Source organism: Myotis daubentonii, chromosome 5 (assembly GCF_963259705.1).
Source record: "Myotis daubentonii chromosome 5, mMyoDau2.1, whole genome shotgun sequence".
Lineage (NCBI taxonomy): Eukaryota > Metazoa > Chordata > Mammalia > Chiroptera > Vespertilionidae > Myotis > Myotis daubentonii.
This window is the reverse complement of record NC_081844.1, coordinates 75,784,229-75,803,752: the sequence shown is the minus strand read 5'-3', so window position 1 is coordinate 75,803,752 and position 19,524 is coordinate 75,784,229. Positions and strand designations below refer to the sequence as shown.

The window sequence follows — 19,524 nt, the reverse complement described above, 5'->3', positions numbered from 1 at the left end:
AGCCAGAATGGGAAATAACTGCTTAATAGAATGGGGCAATGAAAATGTTCTGGAGCTAGGTAGTGGTGATTGTTGCATACCATTGTGAATGAGCTAAATGCCAACATTTAAAGTGGTCAAATGGTGGTTTTATGTGTATTCTATCATAATTTTAAAAATATATGACATAAATTGCATAGTTAGCTAGGCACATTATTCAACTTCCATTTGTTAGCTTTTAATTTTTCTGTTAATTTGTGACACAAAGTAAAAGCAATTCATAACTTTGAAAACTCATGGTATTTATAAATTAAGTAAATCTCAGATCTGTTTTTGTTATAATTTTGGTTAAATGGTCTTGGCTATGGCAATACTTTTTATATGTTTGTCCTCAGAAGCTTGCATTTTAGGATACTGTCTGAAATATATATCTCATGTGCTTACATCTTAACATCCAGGTTTGTGTATTCTCACTGAGAACAGAGTCTTGGCTCTATGTTACTTGTATTCCCAAGCTCAACTAAACTATGTCCCTCTGTTAGAACGAACCTTTTGAGTGCAGGAAAGGGAAGAGGGTGTTAGTCGTGTGTAGGAAAGGGAGGAGGGGGTTAGCCGTAAAACTCAGTTTGGGGCATGTTTTGGAATCTTTTGTGAAAGAATGCCTTTCGTAACATCACACTGCCTTCTTCATGTTTCCACAGGTAACACGGATTGTTTTATTATGGGTAAATAATCATTTTAATGATTTTGAAGGTGATCCTGCTATGACTCGATTTCTGGAGGAATTTGAAAAAAATCTGGAAGATACAGTAAGGCTCAAAAAAATTTATCTTTTTTTTTTTTTTTTTTTTTTAGAGTTTAGGGATTCCTCCCCCATTCTCCCCAAGAACAGCAATTCAGAGCAGCTTTCATCTTCTGTGTCTTGAATGTCTGTTCTGAGAACTTCCATATCCATATTCTGTTCTTCTGTTCATCTTCTGCCACTCTAACCCAGACAAACATCATGCTTCCTCTTGACTCTTCTGTTTCTGCTATAAGACTAACGATAATGTTTTCTCCTAGTCACCCAGGTTTATAAACTCTTGTGTATATGTGGTCCCCCTCTCTGCCTTGATTTCTCTGGTCAAGATGTACAGAGAGTTGCTCAAGTGACCTGGGTCACTATACACATATTTTCCATGGTCTGTCTCAGCCATTTCTTCTCTTCTTCTTCTTTTTTTTTTATCCTCACTCAAGGAGTGAGCATATTTTTTCCATTGATTTTTAGAGAGAGTGGAAGGAAGTGGGCAGGGGGGAGAGAGAGAGAGAGAGAGAGAGAGAGAGAGAGAGAGAGAGAGAGAGAGAGAGAGAGAGAGAGAGAGAGAGAGGAGAGAAAAAGAAACATGGATGTGAGAGAGACACACCTATTAGTTGCCTCCTGCATGTGCCCCGACCAGGGGCAGAGATCAAATCTGCGACCGGCCCTTGACCAGGAATTGAACCTACAACCCTTCAGTCTGTGGGCCCACGCTCTACCCACTGAGCACACTGGCCAGGGCTCAGCCCTTTCTTCTTCATTCCCCAGTTTAGGCCCTCATTTTTTTATGCCTGATCTGTTATAAAAGCCTCCTAATTTTAGTTCTAGTCTCTCTTCTAGTCCATTCTTTGTGGTCAAAAGATTGTTTTTGAACCACAAATGAGATGACTATTACTCTGTCAATAAACCAAAGTGTTTCCTACCAAAATAATTCTCACCTCTATATTCAGGTCCCTCATCTACATTTTCAGCTTTTTTCCTTTGAACCCTTGATTATAGCCAACCAGCTTACTTTATATTCTTTTCTGAAGTTCTCTCAAGCTGGAATTCTCTTCTTCAAGTCTTCTAGATGTGCTTCAAGGCCTATCTTATATATATCATTTCTACATTAGATTTTCTAAGTCGTCCTTCTGCATGTGATTTCACTTGTTCTAAATATTCAACACCTAATATGATCACCTCAAGGTGCTCAGAGTAGCTATTTATAAATGCATTTTATTCTCCCTTCTATATATAAAATTTTGAACTGCAACCAAGTTGTCTTTGCTTCAAGCAACTGCAATTTCAGGAAGAAATAAAAATACTAGTATAGCTGAGGAGTCATTGACTGAATTAACGCCCAAAACCCATCACTCGCTATATGTGAACTTGGACAAGTTGCCTAAACTTTTGTGCCTCAGTTGTCTTATTTTATAGATAATTGTCTCTAGTTTGGAATGTTACGAGGATTATAATGAGCTAATGAGTGTAACAATCTAAGAACAAAACGGGCACATAGCAAATGCTCAAGAATTATTGTTATTAGTCATAGAGTATAAGTGGATTGAGTTGCATAAAGGGGGAAATTGGCAGACTTTTGTCCCTTTTTCTGCTCCTTAGTTCCTCTAGCCTTTTGGGCATCATGTCTGCTGTATGCAAAATGGGAGATTGAATGGAACTGGGGAATCTGACTAAGAGGTCATAGAGGCCTCCATCATTTTGGTCTTCCAGTGCTGGCTTGAATAGATATTCAAGGGGCTCATGGAAGATAGAAGGGGCCTTACAATCATGGGATATTTTCCCCCAGTAATCAGCTAGTCATCAATTATTTATGGGATTCTACTTTATACTTCAAGGTGTTATATAGAATCAGAACAGGTGTAAGACTTGGTCCTTACCCAAGGAGTGAGCATATTTTTTCCATTGATTTTTAGAGAGAGTGGAAGGATGGGGGGGCGGGGGGGGGAAGAAACATGGATGTGAGACACACTGAATAGTTGCCTCCTGCATGCTGAAAAACTTTAGCTTCTTGTTATGGATATGAGATTTATACATATTACACTATTTGAGAGTAGTTGGATATTAAACTGGTATTAGAATATAGAATATTACTAAGTTTAAAGAAGATCTAAAATAATATGGGAATAGCATTCTTGGGAGAGGTGGAGACATGACTCTGTCTTTGGATATTAGTATTTGGAAAGGTGGTTCAAGTCCTATAAGGTTTTAAATAAATGTTTTAAAATGATTTGGGTTGTATATAACAGCCAGGAGGTAAGCAAGATAGTACAGTAAATATTAGGGAAGGTTTAAGAAATGAGGAGTAATTTCTCGTCATCCCCCTCTAAATGAGACATCACTTTGAAATCTTTTCTAATTGGTAATTATCTAGAAGTTTTCATATTAAGAGATGCTTAAGAGTGCTCTGGGGTGGAAGTTCTCCTTCACTTTTATTCACCCCAACTTACATGTTCTTTACTCTGCTTTAATTCTAATAATTTTAGGCCATTTTTGTTAAAGCCTATAGTAGTAGATACATACATTTGTATACATTTTTCTTTTTTCTACTTTCTAGAAAATGAATGGTCATCTCCGGTTATTGAATATTGCATGTGCTGCAAAGGCTAAGTGGAGACAAGTTGTGCTGCAAAAAGCCTCCCGGGAGTCCCCTCTGCATTTCAGTCTTAATGGAGGAAGTGAGAAGGGATTTGGTATTTTTGTTGAAGGAGTAGAACCTAATAGCAAAGCTGCTGATGCAGGACTGAAACGTGGTGATCAGGTAAGTCAGCAATTTTCAACCTTTTTCATCTCGTGGCACACATAAACTAATTACTAGAATTCTGTGGCACATCAGAAAATATATTTTTTTTTTGCCAATCTGACAGAAAAATAGATATAATTTTTATTAATTCACACTGACCAGTTATTGTTGTGTTGGCTCTTGTTATTTTTTTATTTGCCAATATAAGGGAAAAGAGGTAATGCCCCTGACTAAACAGTGAGGTATTGTGTGTCTTAAAAAATCGCTGAGGTAAGTGGATAACCGACCACTTCAATTAAAGCCTCCTTTCCCTGGATGTTGTGACTCGGTTGGTTGGGTGTCTTCCTGTGCACCCAGGTTGCTGGTTTCATTCTCCGGCAGGAGGCAGCTGATTGATGATTTGTTCTCACATCGATGTTTCTTTTTCTATCTCTTCCTTCCTCTCTCCTGGGGGGCAACTTAAGTTTTTTAACTTAAAACCTTTTATTTTTAATCCTCACCCCAGGATATGTCTCCACTGATTTTACAGAAGGAGAGAGAGAGAGAGAAACATCATTGTGAGAGAGAAACATTCATCAATTGACTGTCATATGCACCCTGCAAACCCGCAACCTAAGTATGTGCCCTGACTGAGAATTGCACTTGCCACCTTTGGTGTACGGGACAGTGCTCCAAGCAACTGAGTCACCCAGCCAGGGCTAAATTAAAGCCTTCCTATAAGTGATAAGTCTGCTGCTACTTTTGTCACCTACTATATCTTCAAATAAACATGATCAATTTAAGGAAGTATTGTTAGAGCTTTTTGAGATGTGGTATTTTAAAATGGCTTATTTTAAAATGTATTTGTCATATATCTATCACTTTTAATGGGAAATTTGATATAGTATGGCCAGAAACAGCATGGTTATGTAGGCACTATCAACATGACCTTTTTGAATGGTCCTGCCCATCCTCTAAGGATTAGGAAACTGTATATCTGGCAACTTCAAAGTTTTTCAGAAAGCTCAGTATATGAGTTAGCACCCTTGGAAGCTTGGAAGGAGCAAGCACTTCCATTCATAGCACTCTAAAATGTAAGTGGCTTGAGATTACCATAAATGATGGTTTCAGCTTAAATAATGTTCATATGATAATAGACTACAATTCATAAGCAGTGAGCCAGATAAGGGACTAGGGGAAAGGAGATACTCAGAGAAAGTTGGTAGGGATTTATTCTCTCCTTATAGACATTAAGTAACTGTAGTGCGGCATATTTCAAAATCTTGATTACTGACAACCTTATTACTAAAATATGCGATTCCTAGGCTCACATGAGTCCTATTAATCACATTCTCCAGATCTGAAGTCTGTGAATCTGTATTTTTAACAAAGCTCTCTAGATGATTCTTATGTACAGCAAAGAGTGGTTTCCCAAATCTAGCTGAATCACTTGGGAAGCTTACTTTTCCCCATTTTAAAATTTTGGTTAGTTCATCCATTAATTGAGAATGTAGCTTTATATTACTTTTAACTGAACCATACTATTTTTTTTTAATAATTTTTGGGCATTCACATTAGAAGTTGTTTTGTATCTCAGAACAGGAATTCTCAACCAGGGGTGACTTTGCCCCCCAGGAGAAATTTGGCAATGTCTGGATATATTTTTAGTTGTCATGACTTGGGGATTACTACTGGCATCTGGTGGATAGAGGCCAGGATGCTGCTATACTGCCTATAACACCTCACAATAGAACAGCCCCCACAACAAAGAGTTATCTAACCCAGATGTCAATAATACAGACAGTTAAGAAACTCTGATATAAAGTTGTAATGATCTCCTTTTTTCCTTAAGAGGGCTTTTTAAAAAATAGAGATTTCTCAGCCTTACCTGGGATTGCTTATTAAGAATTTCTAGTACTTAGGATCCTGGAGTCAGTATATTTATTATTTCAGGAATTTATTGTGAACACATTTAAAAGTCTTATTCACAGAAAAAAGTACTGAAATCAAATTATTTCATTTCTGAGAGAAGAAAAAAAATAATCATGCTTTTACTTCTTCCTTCAATCCTCCCAAGTGTCATTGAAATTATCTGAGATTTTATATCTAGATTATTAAGTCGTTTTTTAACATTCTTCTTTAAGAATGATTTTAACATTTAAAGTTACATAATTTTATTACTTACTAGAGGCCAGGTGCACGAAATTCGTGCACGGGGGTTGGGGGGGGGGTCCTCAGCCCGACCTGCACCCTATCCAATTCGGGAGCCCTTAGGGGATGTCCTACTGACAGCTTGGGCCCACTCCCCATGGTTCTCTGCTCTCTGCGGGGCCTGCCTGCTCCATGGGGATGGGCAAGCAGGCCTTGCTGGGTGCTGCCTGCGGGCGCACTTGCCTGCTGGGCTCACGTTGCTGGGGTGACGCCACCAGCATCCTGGCCCGGCCGCTATGGGCACTGCCATCTTTGTCACAGAGTGACAGTTAATTTGCATATTACTCTTTTATGAGATAGGATAATTATTTAGACATTTATACCTACCTTACTAGTTTCATTGATTGCCTTCATTTCATCTGTGCCATTTGTCCCCATTCATTGGTTTCATCTCATTGTCTTCTAGTACTTTTTTGAAAAGGGGCAAATGGGTACTATAGTTTTATGTGTCATTGCATGTCTGATGATGCTTTTATTCAGTAAAGTATAAAATTCTTTGGTCACAGTTATTTTTCCCTCACAATTTTTTAGTCACAGATAAGTATCATGTCATTTTAGTGCTTGTTGCTTAAGAGAAGTCCAAACCAACTTTTATATTTATTTTTTAGGTAGCTTTGGTCCCTACCCTCACCCCTACAGTAATGCTTGTAGCTTCTTGTTTTCTATCCTTGGAATTCAAAATTTTCATGAGATATGTTTAAAAATATTTTTATTTTTTAATTTTTATATACTAGAGGCCTGTTGCAGGAAGATTCCTGCAAGAATAGGGCTTCCTCGGGCCTATTCCTGCAAGAACAGGACTTCCTGAGACCAGAGCAAAGCAGAGAAGGGAGCGAAGCCGGAGGCAGGCTTCGCTCCCTCCTGTGTCTGCCGCCTCGGCTCCGTCCCTTCCCCGCCGCCTCGGCTCCCTCCCGTGTCCACCGCTTCACTCCCTCCCTTCTCCGCCACTTTGTTCCCTCCCCTGTCCGCTGCCTCAGCTCCACTCCCGTCTCTGCTTCCTCTGATCCATTCCCTTCTCTGCCGCTTGGCTCCCTTCTGCAGTGCTTGGCTTCCTTCTACACTGTCTTCAGTCTTCACTGGGTGGCTGTGTATACAGATTAACCGCCATCTTTGTTGGGTTAATTTGTATACTCTTCTGATTGGCTGGTGGGCATAGCAAAGGTACGGTCAATTAGCATCTTTGTCTTTTATTAGTGTAGATACTAGAAAATCCAGTTCAGTATATAGACTAGATATTTTCAACTCAGGGAATTTTACTTCTGTGATTTTTAAATTTTTTTTCCTACTACTTTGTTTCTCACTCTTTTTGTATCCTTTGGGAATCTTTGTGTCAGTTCCTGAGATCTTTCCTCTGTGCTGCTTTCTTTTTTTTGTTCAATATGTTTATTTCTTTATCCCTTTCTCTTGGAATTAGTATTCTTTAAATACACTTCCTGTGTGATTCTGATACACAGCAAGTTTGAGAAGCACTTCTGTTTGAAGTGTCACATGGAAGAACCAAATTACAGTTTGTGCTGCTTTCTTTTGGACTGCCTGATTCAGCCGTGGCAGGAAATGTTACTAGATATATTCAGAGTACCACTTTTATCTCTTTTAAATGCAATAAATTTTCATTTAGAACGTTTCATAAAATTTGTATGTACACACAGGCAATACTTTTTATGGACTGATGGCATGATTAAAAATTTTCCTTCATAAAAAACAACCTATGTTATTTTTTAAATTTCTCTAATATGATTCCAGAGAGAATGAACTTTTAAAAAATGTTTATAGTAGATATTTGGGTAAATATAACAATATTGAGGGAAAAAATTAAACAGTAATCCCACTTCTCAGAGATAACCATTGTTCACTTACAGGCACATTTTATTTGTTTCATTTCATTTATTTTTTTTTTACCATTAAACTTAAGGTTTCAGAGGTAACTGATACTGTTTCTGTCTTAATTTATATTTTTCAAATACTTTTCTGAAGATAATGGAAGTAAATGGACAAAACTTCGAGAATATTACATTTGTGAAGGCCGTTGAAATTTTGAGGAATAATACTCATCTTGCACTTACTGTAAAGACCAACATTTTTGGTGAGTTTTGTTTAAAAATTGTCTGAGCTTTTTTTGTAATAGAAAAAGAATCATTATAATGTAAAGGAGAATAGTAAAATGTAAACATGTTTCTAGTTATTTAAATATTTTTAGGGTCTTTGGTGTTGGGATATGTAGTATTTTATTTATATTTTTAGAGAGACTGAAAGGGTGGGAGGGAGGAGAGAGTCAGAGAGAGAGAGACATTTATTGGTTGTCTCCCACACATGCCCCAACTGGGACAGGGAGCGAACTGCAACTCAAGTACATGCCCTTGACTGGAATCGAACCTGCAACCCTTCGATGCAGGGGCAGAAGCTGTATCCACTGAGCATACCAGCCAGGGCTAGAAAGTACATTTTAAAACATGTGTACAACTATATTCAGTCAGCCATTTATAAAATGTGTAATGAGAATCTATTATGTACTTTACTTTGTAGGAAGATACTGAGTAAGACTTAGAATGACCGAAGGAAACTTAGAAATCAGAATTAGGTTTCCCCACCCTCCACCCCCTGCTAATGTGCAAATCATTCTACTTCTAATGTTTTAGCTAGGTCAGTGGTAGGCAAACTGCAGCTCGGCAAACTGCGGCTCAGCAAACCGCGGCTCGTGAGCCACATGCGGCTCTTTGGCCCCTTGAGTGTGGCTCTTCCACAAAATATCGGCTCTTCTACAAAGTACCGACTTCTGCGCATGGGCCACGAAGTTTCAATTGCACTGTATGTGCACGCCCGCACATGGTATTTTGTGGAAGAGCCACACTCGAGGGGCCAAAGAGCCGCATGTGGCTCGCAAGCCGCGGTTTGCCGACCACAGAGCTAGGTTTTTGAAATAATAATACGAATGCCAGATTAGATGTTTCATGGAAATAAATTGAGTAAAACATTGAATTAAGCAGTAAATTATAAATTTATGATAACAAATTTGTTATTATAAAAAAAGTAGAGTATTTTTACATACTCTACTTTTATGTAAAAATGTTGATTATTGTGCCTGAAGTGTGTTTTGATCCTGTTTATATTTGATTGAACCAATGGCTAAGCCTGTACTTTTAACTTAATCTATTTGTTGTTGAGTTTTTTAAACATTTAGGAATGACTTTCTGTAGTTTGGTTTTATTAGATGTCATTGAGTTTCCCTGAAATTCTGAGAGGGGAAACAGTATAACAATTGGAAACTGTCAAAGAAAATTTGAGTCTTTACTAAGTAGAGAGGGAAAAGTTTCTCATAGGTCCTTTAGGTTGCAGTTTGAGAAATAAGAATTGAATTTAAAAGCTATGCGTATGGAAAAGGAAGTGTGTCTATTTTTTTCCTCTTTGGCTCCTCTTTGTACTGCACTTAGTCATAATGAAAAATGAAACATGTTGTTTTTCCTCATTTCATTTGAGTTCCTTTTACTGAATTACCTCATGTGAAGTCATGGTAAGTAACTATCTATTTGCCATTCCTAATATTGTATTCATTAAGCAACAAATAAGTAAGTCTTGGCAGATTTTGGATTTCCTGGAATTTGGAACTAGTATCTAGAAACATCAACTTTTGGGTTAAACCAAAAGGGTTCTGATTTTGAAAAATGTAAAAGCAGAGCTTGCTCTATTACCAAGACCAAATTATTTAGTCTCTTCAAGCTTCAGTTTCTCCAACTCTGTGTTTTATAGGGTTCTTATACTTTTAACTTTTTGTACCTGGCACATAATAATTACTAACTGATATCAAATATTATGTATAAAAATACAAAAATAGTTTAACATACTGGTGAACAACATGGATCTTGGGAGACAGTAAAATAGATCTAAAGGCTGCAGTACTACTAAGAGAGATGTCCTGTGGGAAAAGTGACGCTGCTTTTGTCCTCCTCTCTGTTGCAGTTTCTATGCCAGTACCACAGCCATCCGAAATCCTCCTTCCTCTAGTAGACAACCTCCACCTGATCCACACCTCATGTTCAGATGCAGTAAATGTCTGCAGAGAAGAAAACAGCTGGTATTCTCAGCTGACATTCTTCCTGCTCTGGAATTTTAGTTCATCAGATCCTCTTGGCCTTCAAAACTTTCTAACATCTTTTAAAATCCCACCACTCAGATAATTTACTATTAGCATTTAAATTTTTTAAAATTTATTTTTATTGATTTCAGAGAAGAGGGGAAAGGCAGAAAGAGATAGAAACATCAATGATGAGAGAGAATCATTGATCGGCTACTTCCTACACACCCCACATTGGGGATCGAGCCTGAAACCCGGGTATGTGTCCCAATCAGGAGTCGAACCACAGCTTCCTGGTTCATAGGTCGACACTCAACCACTAAGCCACTCCACTGGGGAGCATTTTAATTTTTTAATAAAAGTAATACACGGATATGTTTTGAAAATTAAAACACTAAAGAAAGATGCATCATCGAACTATACTGTGAACAGTATTCTTTACCTTTCCACATCAGTTCATTCAGATTTACTCTTGTATAGTTGTTATTGCATAGAATTCCATTGCATTATCATCACAATCTGTTGAGTTGATGTCAACTCAAATACATGTTTTAGGTTATTACCAGTTTTTACTATTTACAAATTATGTAATAAAAATTCTTTGTGCTTATCTTTTATGCTTATATGACACACCTATAAATTTCTCAGAGTGGAAGCAGTTTCCAAAAATTTACCCCAGTCTGCATACTACACTTCATTCATCAGTGTTTAAGAATGCCTCGGGCCCTAACCGGTTTGGCTTAGTGGACAGAGCGTCGGCCTGCGGACTGAAAGGTCCCAGGTTCGATTCTGGTCAAGGGCATGTACCTTGGTTGCGGGCACATTCCCAGTGGGAGGTGTGCAGTAAGCAGCTGATTGATGTTTCTCTGTCATCGATGTTTCTAGCTCTCTATCCCTCTCCCTTCCTCTCTGTAAAAAATCAATAAAATATATTAAAAAAAAAAAAAAGAAGAAGAAGAATGCCTCGGCAGTGGGCATACTCAACTTTAGTTGTTGTATTCTTTAATAATGAGAATGGTTGAGCACTTTTTCATGTGTGTTATAAAGTCTTTTTTTTTTTATTATTGGTTTTTAGAGAGAGAGGAAAGGAGAGGGGGAGAGAAAGAGAAACATTGATGAGAAAACAACACATTGCTGGCTGCCTCGTGTTCCCTTACCTGGAATTGAACTAGCAAAAAAAAACAACACACACACATACACACACACACACACGATGCCCAACCAACTGAACCACACCAGCCAGAGCTATAAAAAGTATTTTATTTGTCCATTTTTATGCTGAGTTACTCATCTGTTGATATGTTTGAATGTCCTATCATTTTGTCTTAAGGGTTGTAAATATTTTTCCCAAATTAGAAACTACTTTGTACACTGTTGAAGCGCCTCACATACACACTATAGCCAGAATTATCTGCTGCCCATTGAGAGATTTACTGTTGTTCTTAACATTTCCTTTACCACAGGAACTTTGAAGTAGAGATTTCCTCTACCTAGACTCATTCCTCCTTCCCTTCCTGTTGCTTAGTTAAAAATCTACTCACTTTATTGACCTCTTCATACACAATCACTTATTTAAAGAAAATTTTCCCTTTCTTGCTATCTGTATTAGTTTCTCTCATTATGTTCTCTCTGTCCCTTATGTCTTCTCTGTATTGTAGACTGTATGTTCCCCAATAGGAGGGCTCTGCAGACAGGTAGTATAGTACGTGACATATATTTACAGGTCGGCAAATATTTTTTGAATGGGTGGATATCTTGATTTTAGCTCAAAAAAGCATTTTTACCTTTACCACGTGGCTTAAAATAAAGTGAATATAAAAATAGAAACTGAAGGCAGTTATTGTATCTTAATAACTGCCTTTGTAAGCAGAGTATCTTTGAAAGGTGACTCATAAAGATTTTAATTGTTTTGAAGGTAGAAATGTGCTCTTCATAAGCTTAGAGTATACTCTGGTAATGTGAAATCATTCTGGTTGAAACTTTCAAAATGGTCCAGGGTTACAATTAAAAACCAAATTATTTATGGTGGTAAGGTGTCAGTTCTTAAGGCTTTGTCCATTTGAATCTTACTTATTGGTCCTTGATCTTGTGGAAAACTGATTTATCCCCCAAAATAAGTGAAAGTATCGCAGTTCTCTGTGGTTGGGGTTTCAGTGGGCACATTTATACAGTTTACAGCTTGTCGTCTATGGAGGTACAGAGTAGTATTGCTTAAAGTTATAACTGTTAAGCTTAAGTTCCACATCTCATGGGGCTGAAGACCCGCATATTTAAACATATGCAGCCACCATCTTTCTTTCATTCAGACACCCCCCCGCCCCCCAGGCACCACAAGTTTTTAGGAAAGTTTCCTTGTACTTTAGCATTTATCTTTTTAGTGTGTGTTTTTTTCTTCTAGCAGTTGATCTGTCTTATTTAAGAACACACATTTTAAACACCACCAAAAAAACTTTTTCATGATATTACTTAATGAAAAAAAAGGTGACAGCTTTTTCTAACTGGAAAATGAGTCACTTAATCGCTTCTAGATATATAGCCTCTTACAGATATTTCTTTCTTTTGCCTGATCCCAGGGAGATAAAGCTCCTCTCACAAGTTGAAAAATTGAATCTTGGCAAAGAGATTGCTAGACAAGCAAGTCCCCCAATGCACATGTATCCTCCTTAAGGATGAAGTAACACACCAGACTTAGGGTCGAAAGAAAGTTATCTAAGGACAATTGGTTTTTCACTCCAGACCACTGCAGTGAATGTTTATTAGTTGCTTTACTTTATTGAGTGACATAAGTCTCATGAGTGTAACATTGAGGAAGTTGTCATATGTTACCAAATGTAGTACTATTTATTTTTGGTAAAAACTGGTCAAGCAAAGCTCTTCCCATTTTTTTAATGGGTAACTTTTGCAAAACTGAGCATAATATAGTACTTATATCTCATCTCACCTTATCATTAGAAGTAACATAAGTAATAGAATATAAATATCTGTTTTAATAAAATCTGAGTTGATGAGCAGTTATAAGCTTATTTTCTAAATAGGAACCCCAGAACTTCTCAAACATGCTGGCTGTCTGTCTACCTCCTTTTCATTTTCCTCACTGAGACAACATCAGCAGTATAGTCAGGTATAAAAACTGTAACGAGAAGTGGATATAACTGATTAGGGAAGGATATAAATTTCATGAATAAATAAGGCTGTGAAAGGTCAAGTGCTAAAAAGTGACTGTTTATTCTCAAAATTTGCTGTTAATATAAAAGCTTTCTAACCTGAAGAAATGACAAGTTTATTTATTTATTCCCACAGTGTTCAAAGAGTTACTTAGTAGGACTGAACAAGAAAAATCTGGTGTTCCTCACATTCCAAAAATTGCTGAAAAAAAAAGTAATCGCCATTCAATCCAGGATGTACCAGGAGATATTGAGCAGGCACCACAGGAGAAAGGAAATAAGAAAGTAAAAGCAAATACTGTTTCAGGTGGAAGAAACAAAATCAGGAAAATTTTGGATAAAACACGATTTAGTATCTTGCCTCCCAAACTATTTAGGTATGTAATGCCATTCTCAGTCATATGGGCATTTTCCTGTTGACTATAAATTTTTTATTTTGGGGAAGTGAAATTTGGGTCAGTTTTGTTTTTTATACAACTAATGCATCATAAAATCTACACGTGATCCATAAATAAAAAAGAATAAATTCTGAATGTCTCCCATCTTTTCATTGAAGTTACCAGTTTTAGATTATATAGTCTTCTATTAGCCTTCTTTTGAATTTTAGAAACAACTGCCATTTTATAAAATCTTGTTTTGGAGGGGAGAAGGGGGTATATTTTTGGTATAGTTTCAGTCCTTTTACCTACAAATTTGGATACCTTAAATCTTCTGTCACATTCACTAATTGTAGGTTTTGTTTTTTAAATTAACTTTCTCTTATTGCACTATTTATTTTCTCTTGAATTCTAATGCTGGCCTTATTAATCAAATGTATTTCTATTTCCAAAATGAGATGTCACTAAAACTGAGTAAAAGTTCAAGATTTCCTATGTAAATTAAGGTCTATAAAATACTGATGAAATCAATCCACTGAAGTGTCATGACTGGAAATGAGTCTGGTATATATTATGTCTGTGTATATTCTAGATTATCTACTTCTTTAAGCAATCACAAAAGTTCTAATCAAATACAGTACTTAAGCAGAGTAGGCCGGCACAGTCAAGGAAAAAAAGAAAAAATATTCAAAACTTGCTCAAATAAAATACTTATTTGGCTTCTGGTTCCTGGCACTATGACAGATGATAATTATCAAGCTGAAAAGAGGTAGTTCCTACCTTAAGGAATTCATATCAGAAACCCTTTCACATTTATTATACATTAGGCACAATGTCCAGAGATAGAAATATGGAATGATAAGTAGAACAAGTTTCTTGTCCTTCAAGAGTTGATTATCTAAAAGGGAAAAGCAGGCTAATGGTGCATTAGAGGATGATAAATGCTTTGATAATGTCCAAAAGCAGGAACAAACCTGGTAAGTTTGAATAGATAGTGTGTGTGTGTGTGTGTGTGTGTGTGTGTGTGTGTGTGTGTGCGCGCGCACCTAAAGGTGAAGCAGGAGAGATCGGTAAGTGCTAGGTTATGAAGGATTTTTAATATTATGCCACAGATAAGGACTTTATTATATCCTACTAGGAGCCAGATAATAGGGAGCCAGAGAAAACATGATGTGATAAGATTTGTGCTTTTAGGAACTTCTCTGTTAGCATGTTTGTAGTTTGGGATTGAAGATGCAGCAAAATTAGCAGTAATAGCGAGGAGATTAATTGGGAGGCAACTTTGAAATAGGTAAACGTCAGTTCTCATCTTTTATGTCAAGATCTCAAAAGATTTCCTGATTGGGAAATGTTCTCCTTGAAATGTTATTTCCAGTCTGGGGAACAAATTTGCTCTTCATTTAATTTGAGGCTCACAGAGGATTGAAACATCCTGAGCTCTGTTCTTGATGTCAGTCATGTCTAGAAGGTTTATTACTCATTCCTTTTGGAATAACTGCTCTCCTGAAGCGAGTGGTCTATAAAAGTCATAATTTTAAAATAGCAGAATTCTTATAATATGAGCATACTGTAGCAGCACAGCAAACATTGTAAGAAAAGGCTTGTTCTAACAAATGAGCATTGAGTAAGGAGAATGTAAGAGGACCAGCTCACACTCAAGAGATTGGGGAGAATTTGGCATGAGCAGAAGTCACTGTATGAAGGCACTGAGGGAAAGGAAAAAGGATGGAGGACTAGAGGCAGAAAAGAGTGTACAAGAGGAGTTCCTCAGGAGGGAATGCCCTGAGTTCCATTTCTAGAAACCCTGGTGGGTTTGGTCTGGAATATATGTATCTTCCTTAAGTGGTTCCCATTTTCAACAGTGGCACAGTTGTGATATTTGTCATAAAAAACCAGAGTACACTGATTGAAACTGATTTTAGCTTGTTAACTTCACATTCCAACCAGCTATATTCAGGTTTCAGATAGCTAAGTCAGTATCTCATCTCCACAGTGTCTCCTTCAGGAGTAGGAATTGGTTACTCCACTTGGATTCCTTGCCAGATAGTTGGTCCTGTCCAGAAATGTCCAAGCTTAGAAAAAGACCCTGAGTTCAAATAGCCTACAAGAGTTATTTTTACTTTTGGTTTACAGGATAAGTATATAAGAAATGCTATTGTGTTTTATTGGTCTAATTGTGTTATGACTGTATTTCCAATAAGAACCCTTCCTCCCTCATTAGCCTAGGTGGGTTGGGATTCAGATTGGGATTTAGATAGGATCATTTGGTATGGACCAAATATGCTCAAGGACATTTTGACAGGACCAGATTTCAAGACTTTTTGGACCTACTGTCTCTATGGATGTTTTAGACAGGACCAAATGTCCACCAATCTTTGACTTATATCTTTGGTTACAGCAGAGACATGGAAATGTCCAAGGAGCAATTAATTAAATATTTTCAAGCATTATTTCTTTATATTGGTACCAAAAAAAAGATCTAGTAGAAGTTTTACTTAAACTCAGAAGGGATTTTTCTCATTTATTACTTAAATATTTATTGAGTCTCTTGCTTTGTGCCAGTAAGAGGCTGCTGGCTATGAATACAAACATGAATAAAATGCTGTCCTTCATTTTAAACTGGCTTTCTTTTCTAAACATGTTTTGGTTAAGTAAAATGCTATTTCAGCCATATAAATACCAAGAAATAGATTATTTTAATAGAAATTATAAAGGTTTTCTATTGAAATCCGTTTTGCAGAGAGAAGTGATTTATTTTACTTTCCAGAGTAGCCATTTTTAATTTTTCAGAATGTATGTCATATTTCTTGACACTTAATCATTAAAAATGAATTTAGACAACCCCTTTTGTTATACATGCAAAAGAATCACTAGATAGAAATTTTCTATAGAAAAGTAGAGTACATGAAACAGATTCTCTGCATCAATAATAATCAAGGACATACAATTTAAACAGGAAAGTGTATAAAGATCAACAAAAAGAATAGTTAGGGCCAGAATTGATAACATCCTATCCTATATAATAAAAGCCTAATATGCAAATCGACCGAACAGCAGGATGACTGATTGCTATGACACACATTGACCACCAGGGGGCAGATGCTCAACGCAGGAGCTGCCCGCAGGCTCCAGGCCAGCCAAGGTGGGTGCCAATGGGGGCCCTCCGATCCCCCCGCCGCTGGTCGCCCCGTAGAGGGAGGTGACCAGTGGCGGGGGGCAGGGCTGGCAAGTTAAGGCAGGTGCCAGCAGGGCCCCCCGATTGCCCCGCTGGTCACCCCATAGATTGGCCCTGATCGCCAGCCAGGCCTAGGGACTCTAACCGTTCATGAATTTCATGCACCAGGCCTCTAGTAGAGTAGATAATAAGTTTAGACTGCTGTGGAAATATAAAATGATGCAACCTTTCTATAAAGCATTTGGGCAGGTTTTTTATGAAGAACTTTAAGAAGGTTCATACCTTTGATTCAATAATTCCATTTCTAGTAATAATTAGATTCAGGTTAATTTATGGATGTTCTCAGTAATATTTTCTATAATAAAACAAAATTGGGAATACCATAAATGTACAACTACAAGAAATTGATTAAGTAATTGTGCTATATATACTACAAAACTGACTAGAAGACAAATGATTATGGTTTTTACTAAGGTGTGGTTTTTATTAGTAATTTTTTCTTCCTTACTTGCTTGTTTCCTGTATTTTTTAAGTTTTCTACTTTGAATACTTGTTTTTTAATGAAAATAAAATGAGCTGAATGCCCCAATTTCTGAACATCTCCTATGTTCCAGGACTCTGGAAAGGGCACTTGGTCTCCGCCTTTTGCAGCACACTTCTCTAAGAGTAGAGGATAAGTTGTCAGAGAGCGACTATGAGAAAGAATGTCTATCTGTGAGATGAGCAAAAGAAAATGAATTCGAGGAAGGAACAAATAAGAATAGATAATTCTCAAAATCCCTAGCCATGTCATCATTTTAAAATGCAAGAATGCTCCTGAAAATTAGAAGTTACAAAAAAAAAGTTACTGATTTTGAATAACATCTGTAGATTAAGACATAGCAATGTGGTTTTTATTGACCTGAGATTATTTCACAATTCAGGAACTCTGATCTCCTATGTTTTTAATCACTCAGCTTTTATTTTGTTTTCTTTAATCACAGATTGTCTAAGTAACATCTTCATGTTATTCATTGTAGCAGTCCAAGAAATAGACTGCCTTATTTTCTTATCAGAAATTATTGTTCCTCCTCATTTCTTGTCAGCATATGTTTTTTTTCTTTTAATATTGGGATTATTTTTTATTTCATATTGATATTTACATTGCCTTTTTAGTTTCATAATATAAAACTAAAATATACTTTAAATAAATTTAGTGTCAGGGAATTATTAAGGAATTTTTCAAAACTGTCTTGTTTCTATTACTGCATCACCTCAGGAGACTGTTTTGGTAAGAAATGACATAATTACTTGCAAATAGGTTTTATTGGGCTTCCAAACAAGCATGGATATTTTGCCAATCAGATACTATTTCATTCATGTCATAGCATGAGTTGTACTTAACATGACTATAGTTTTCATTTATACATGCTCACACCTTAATTAACATGGATTTGTAACCAGCTTTAAATTATTATAACTGGGGGCGGGGCTGGGCGGGAAAAAAAATTATTATAACTGTACAGTGTCAAATCTATTGCTTATTAAAAAGCAGAATTAATGTTAAATAAGATCAGTAAGAGAGTTAAGAACTTAGAATATTTTGTACATTTCTCTTAGTCTCTAAATTTCAATTTATTGCAGCTAATACAACCTATTTTAATAGAAAATTACAACATTTTAACATTGTTAAAGTTGTTTTTAACAACTTTTAAGAGATTAGTAGGACCAGTTACTAATCTCTTTTAACAGTTTGCTTCCTTGGATTCAGTTATTTGGCCCTCTATGTCCAAAAATTCGCAGGTTTGTTTTCAAAAATTTATAAAAGAAAGACCATTATGTTTTTTAAAAGTCTCATATTTCCTACATAATTTAAATTGTTGCCAAATTACTTATTAAGCTGTAGATACTATATCTGTGAAAGGCCCCTGCCTCCTTTTTTTCTCTTACCTAATCTTAAAACATTTAGCTCTGATCTTCAGGGAAACATACCTAATTTTAAGGAGCCAATTTAACACAAGCTCAAATTACTTATTAAATAAGATATTTCCTTTGCTTTATCTGTTAAATTAGACTGACTTCTCTACTCAGGGAAACACTTCTATTTCTATAGTGCCTTTACCTGTCATACCCACCCTGACCCCTACTGTATTGCAGTGTGCATTGCTTAAAATGCTTTCTTACTTCTACTGTTCAATTTTAATTTTGGTAAAAATACTTCACCATCTTCTTAAAATAGGAACCCTATTTTTCTCTGTGCCAGATGTTCACCTACATTGCCTAATTTAATCCTTAAAGTAATCCTGGGAGATAGTGTTATTCACATTTTTAGATGAAGAAATCAAGGACTAGAAACAGAAAAGTCCCTGAGGTCACACAGCTAATAACCCAGGTCTGTCTGACATAGCTTGCTCTTGAAATGCTTACCTTTGCTGTCTTCTATGTCTCCATGCTTTTTCCTGACTCCTCTGCTCTCTCTCTTGTCCTGGCTCTTTCTTCTTTGTCTGGCTATTAACACTCCTTTAGTTGTTTATTTAACAGTCCTCTACATTTCATCTTGCGTAGTTTCCTAATCTGCCTAAATCCTATTTTTTTACTCCCAATATATTCTAGAGGTATCCCATATTACTCATTTTTCATTAATCCATTCCATGCTAATAGGTAAGTATTCTATGATATCTCTGTATGTGTAGCAAGGTCTAGGTAAAATGCTGCATTCAATAAAATTTAGATGAAAATTAATATTAACCTAAAGCATTGGTTTTAACATAAGCGTAACCCTTAGAAATAAGTGGTATTTTGATTATTGATGCTGATGGAAACTTTTCCTTTTTATGGTTATTCCATGTTTGGGTAGGACTGTTTGCCTATCTTTTATAGGACTTTTGCAGTTATCTAAAAGTTAAGTGACAGTTATGTTTCTATATTTTTATTTTTCACTTAGAGTTGTTTATGTAACACTTCTAAATATTTTAAAGGAAAAGTATTTTATTTGCTTAAATATGGCCATTTAATTGATACTTGTTTTTTAAACCTTTAAAGAGAATTAACTTTC

At 36.4% G+C, this 19,524-nt stretch overlaps 1 protein-coding gene across 19 annotated transcripts in view; it reads left to right on the top strand.

Annotated features, from left to right (window-relative positions):
* Nucleotides 1-19,524, top strand: part of RAPGEF6 (Rap guanine nucleotide exchange factor 6) — a 205,622-nt gene that overhangs the window by 125,399 nt on the left and 60,699 nt on the right. For all 19 annotated transcript variants that reach the window (XM_059698295.1, XM_059698292.1, XM_059698290.1 and 16 more), the window contains 4 exons: nucleotides 681-788; nucleotides 3,330-3,533; nucleotides 7,680-7,788; nucleotides 13,075-13,315. In XM_059698295.1, the coding sequence (XP_059554278.1) occupies nucleotides 681-788; nucleotides 3,330-3,533; nucleotides 7,680-7,788; nucleotides 13,075-13,315 (662 nt within the window). The remainder of the gene's footprint in view (nucleotides 1-680; nucleotides 789-3,329; nucleotides 3,534-7,679; nucleotides 7,789-13,074; nucleotides 13,316-19,524) is intronic.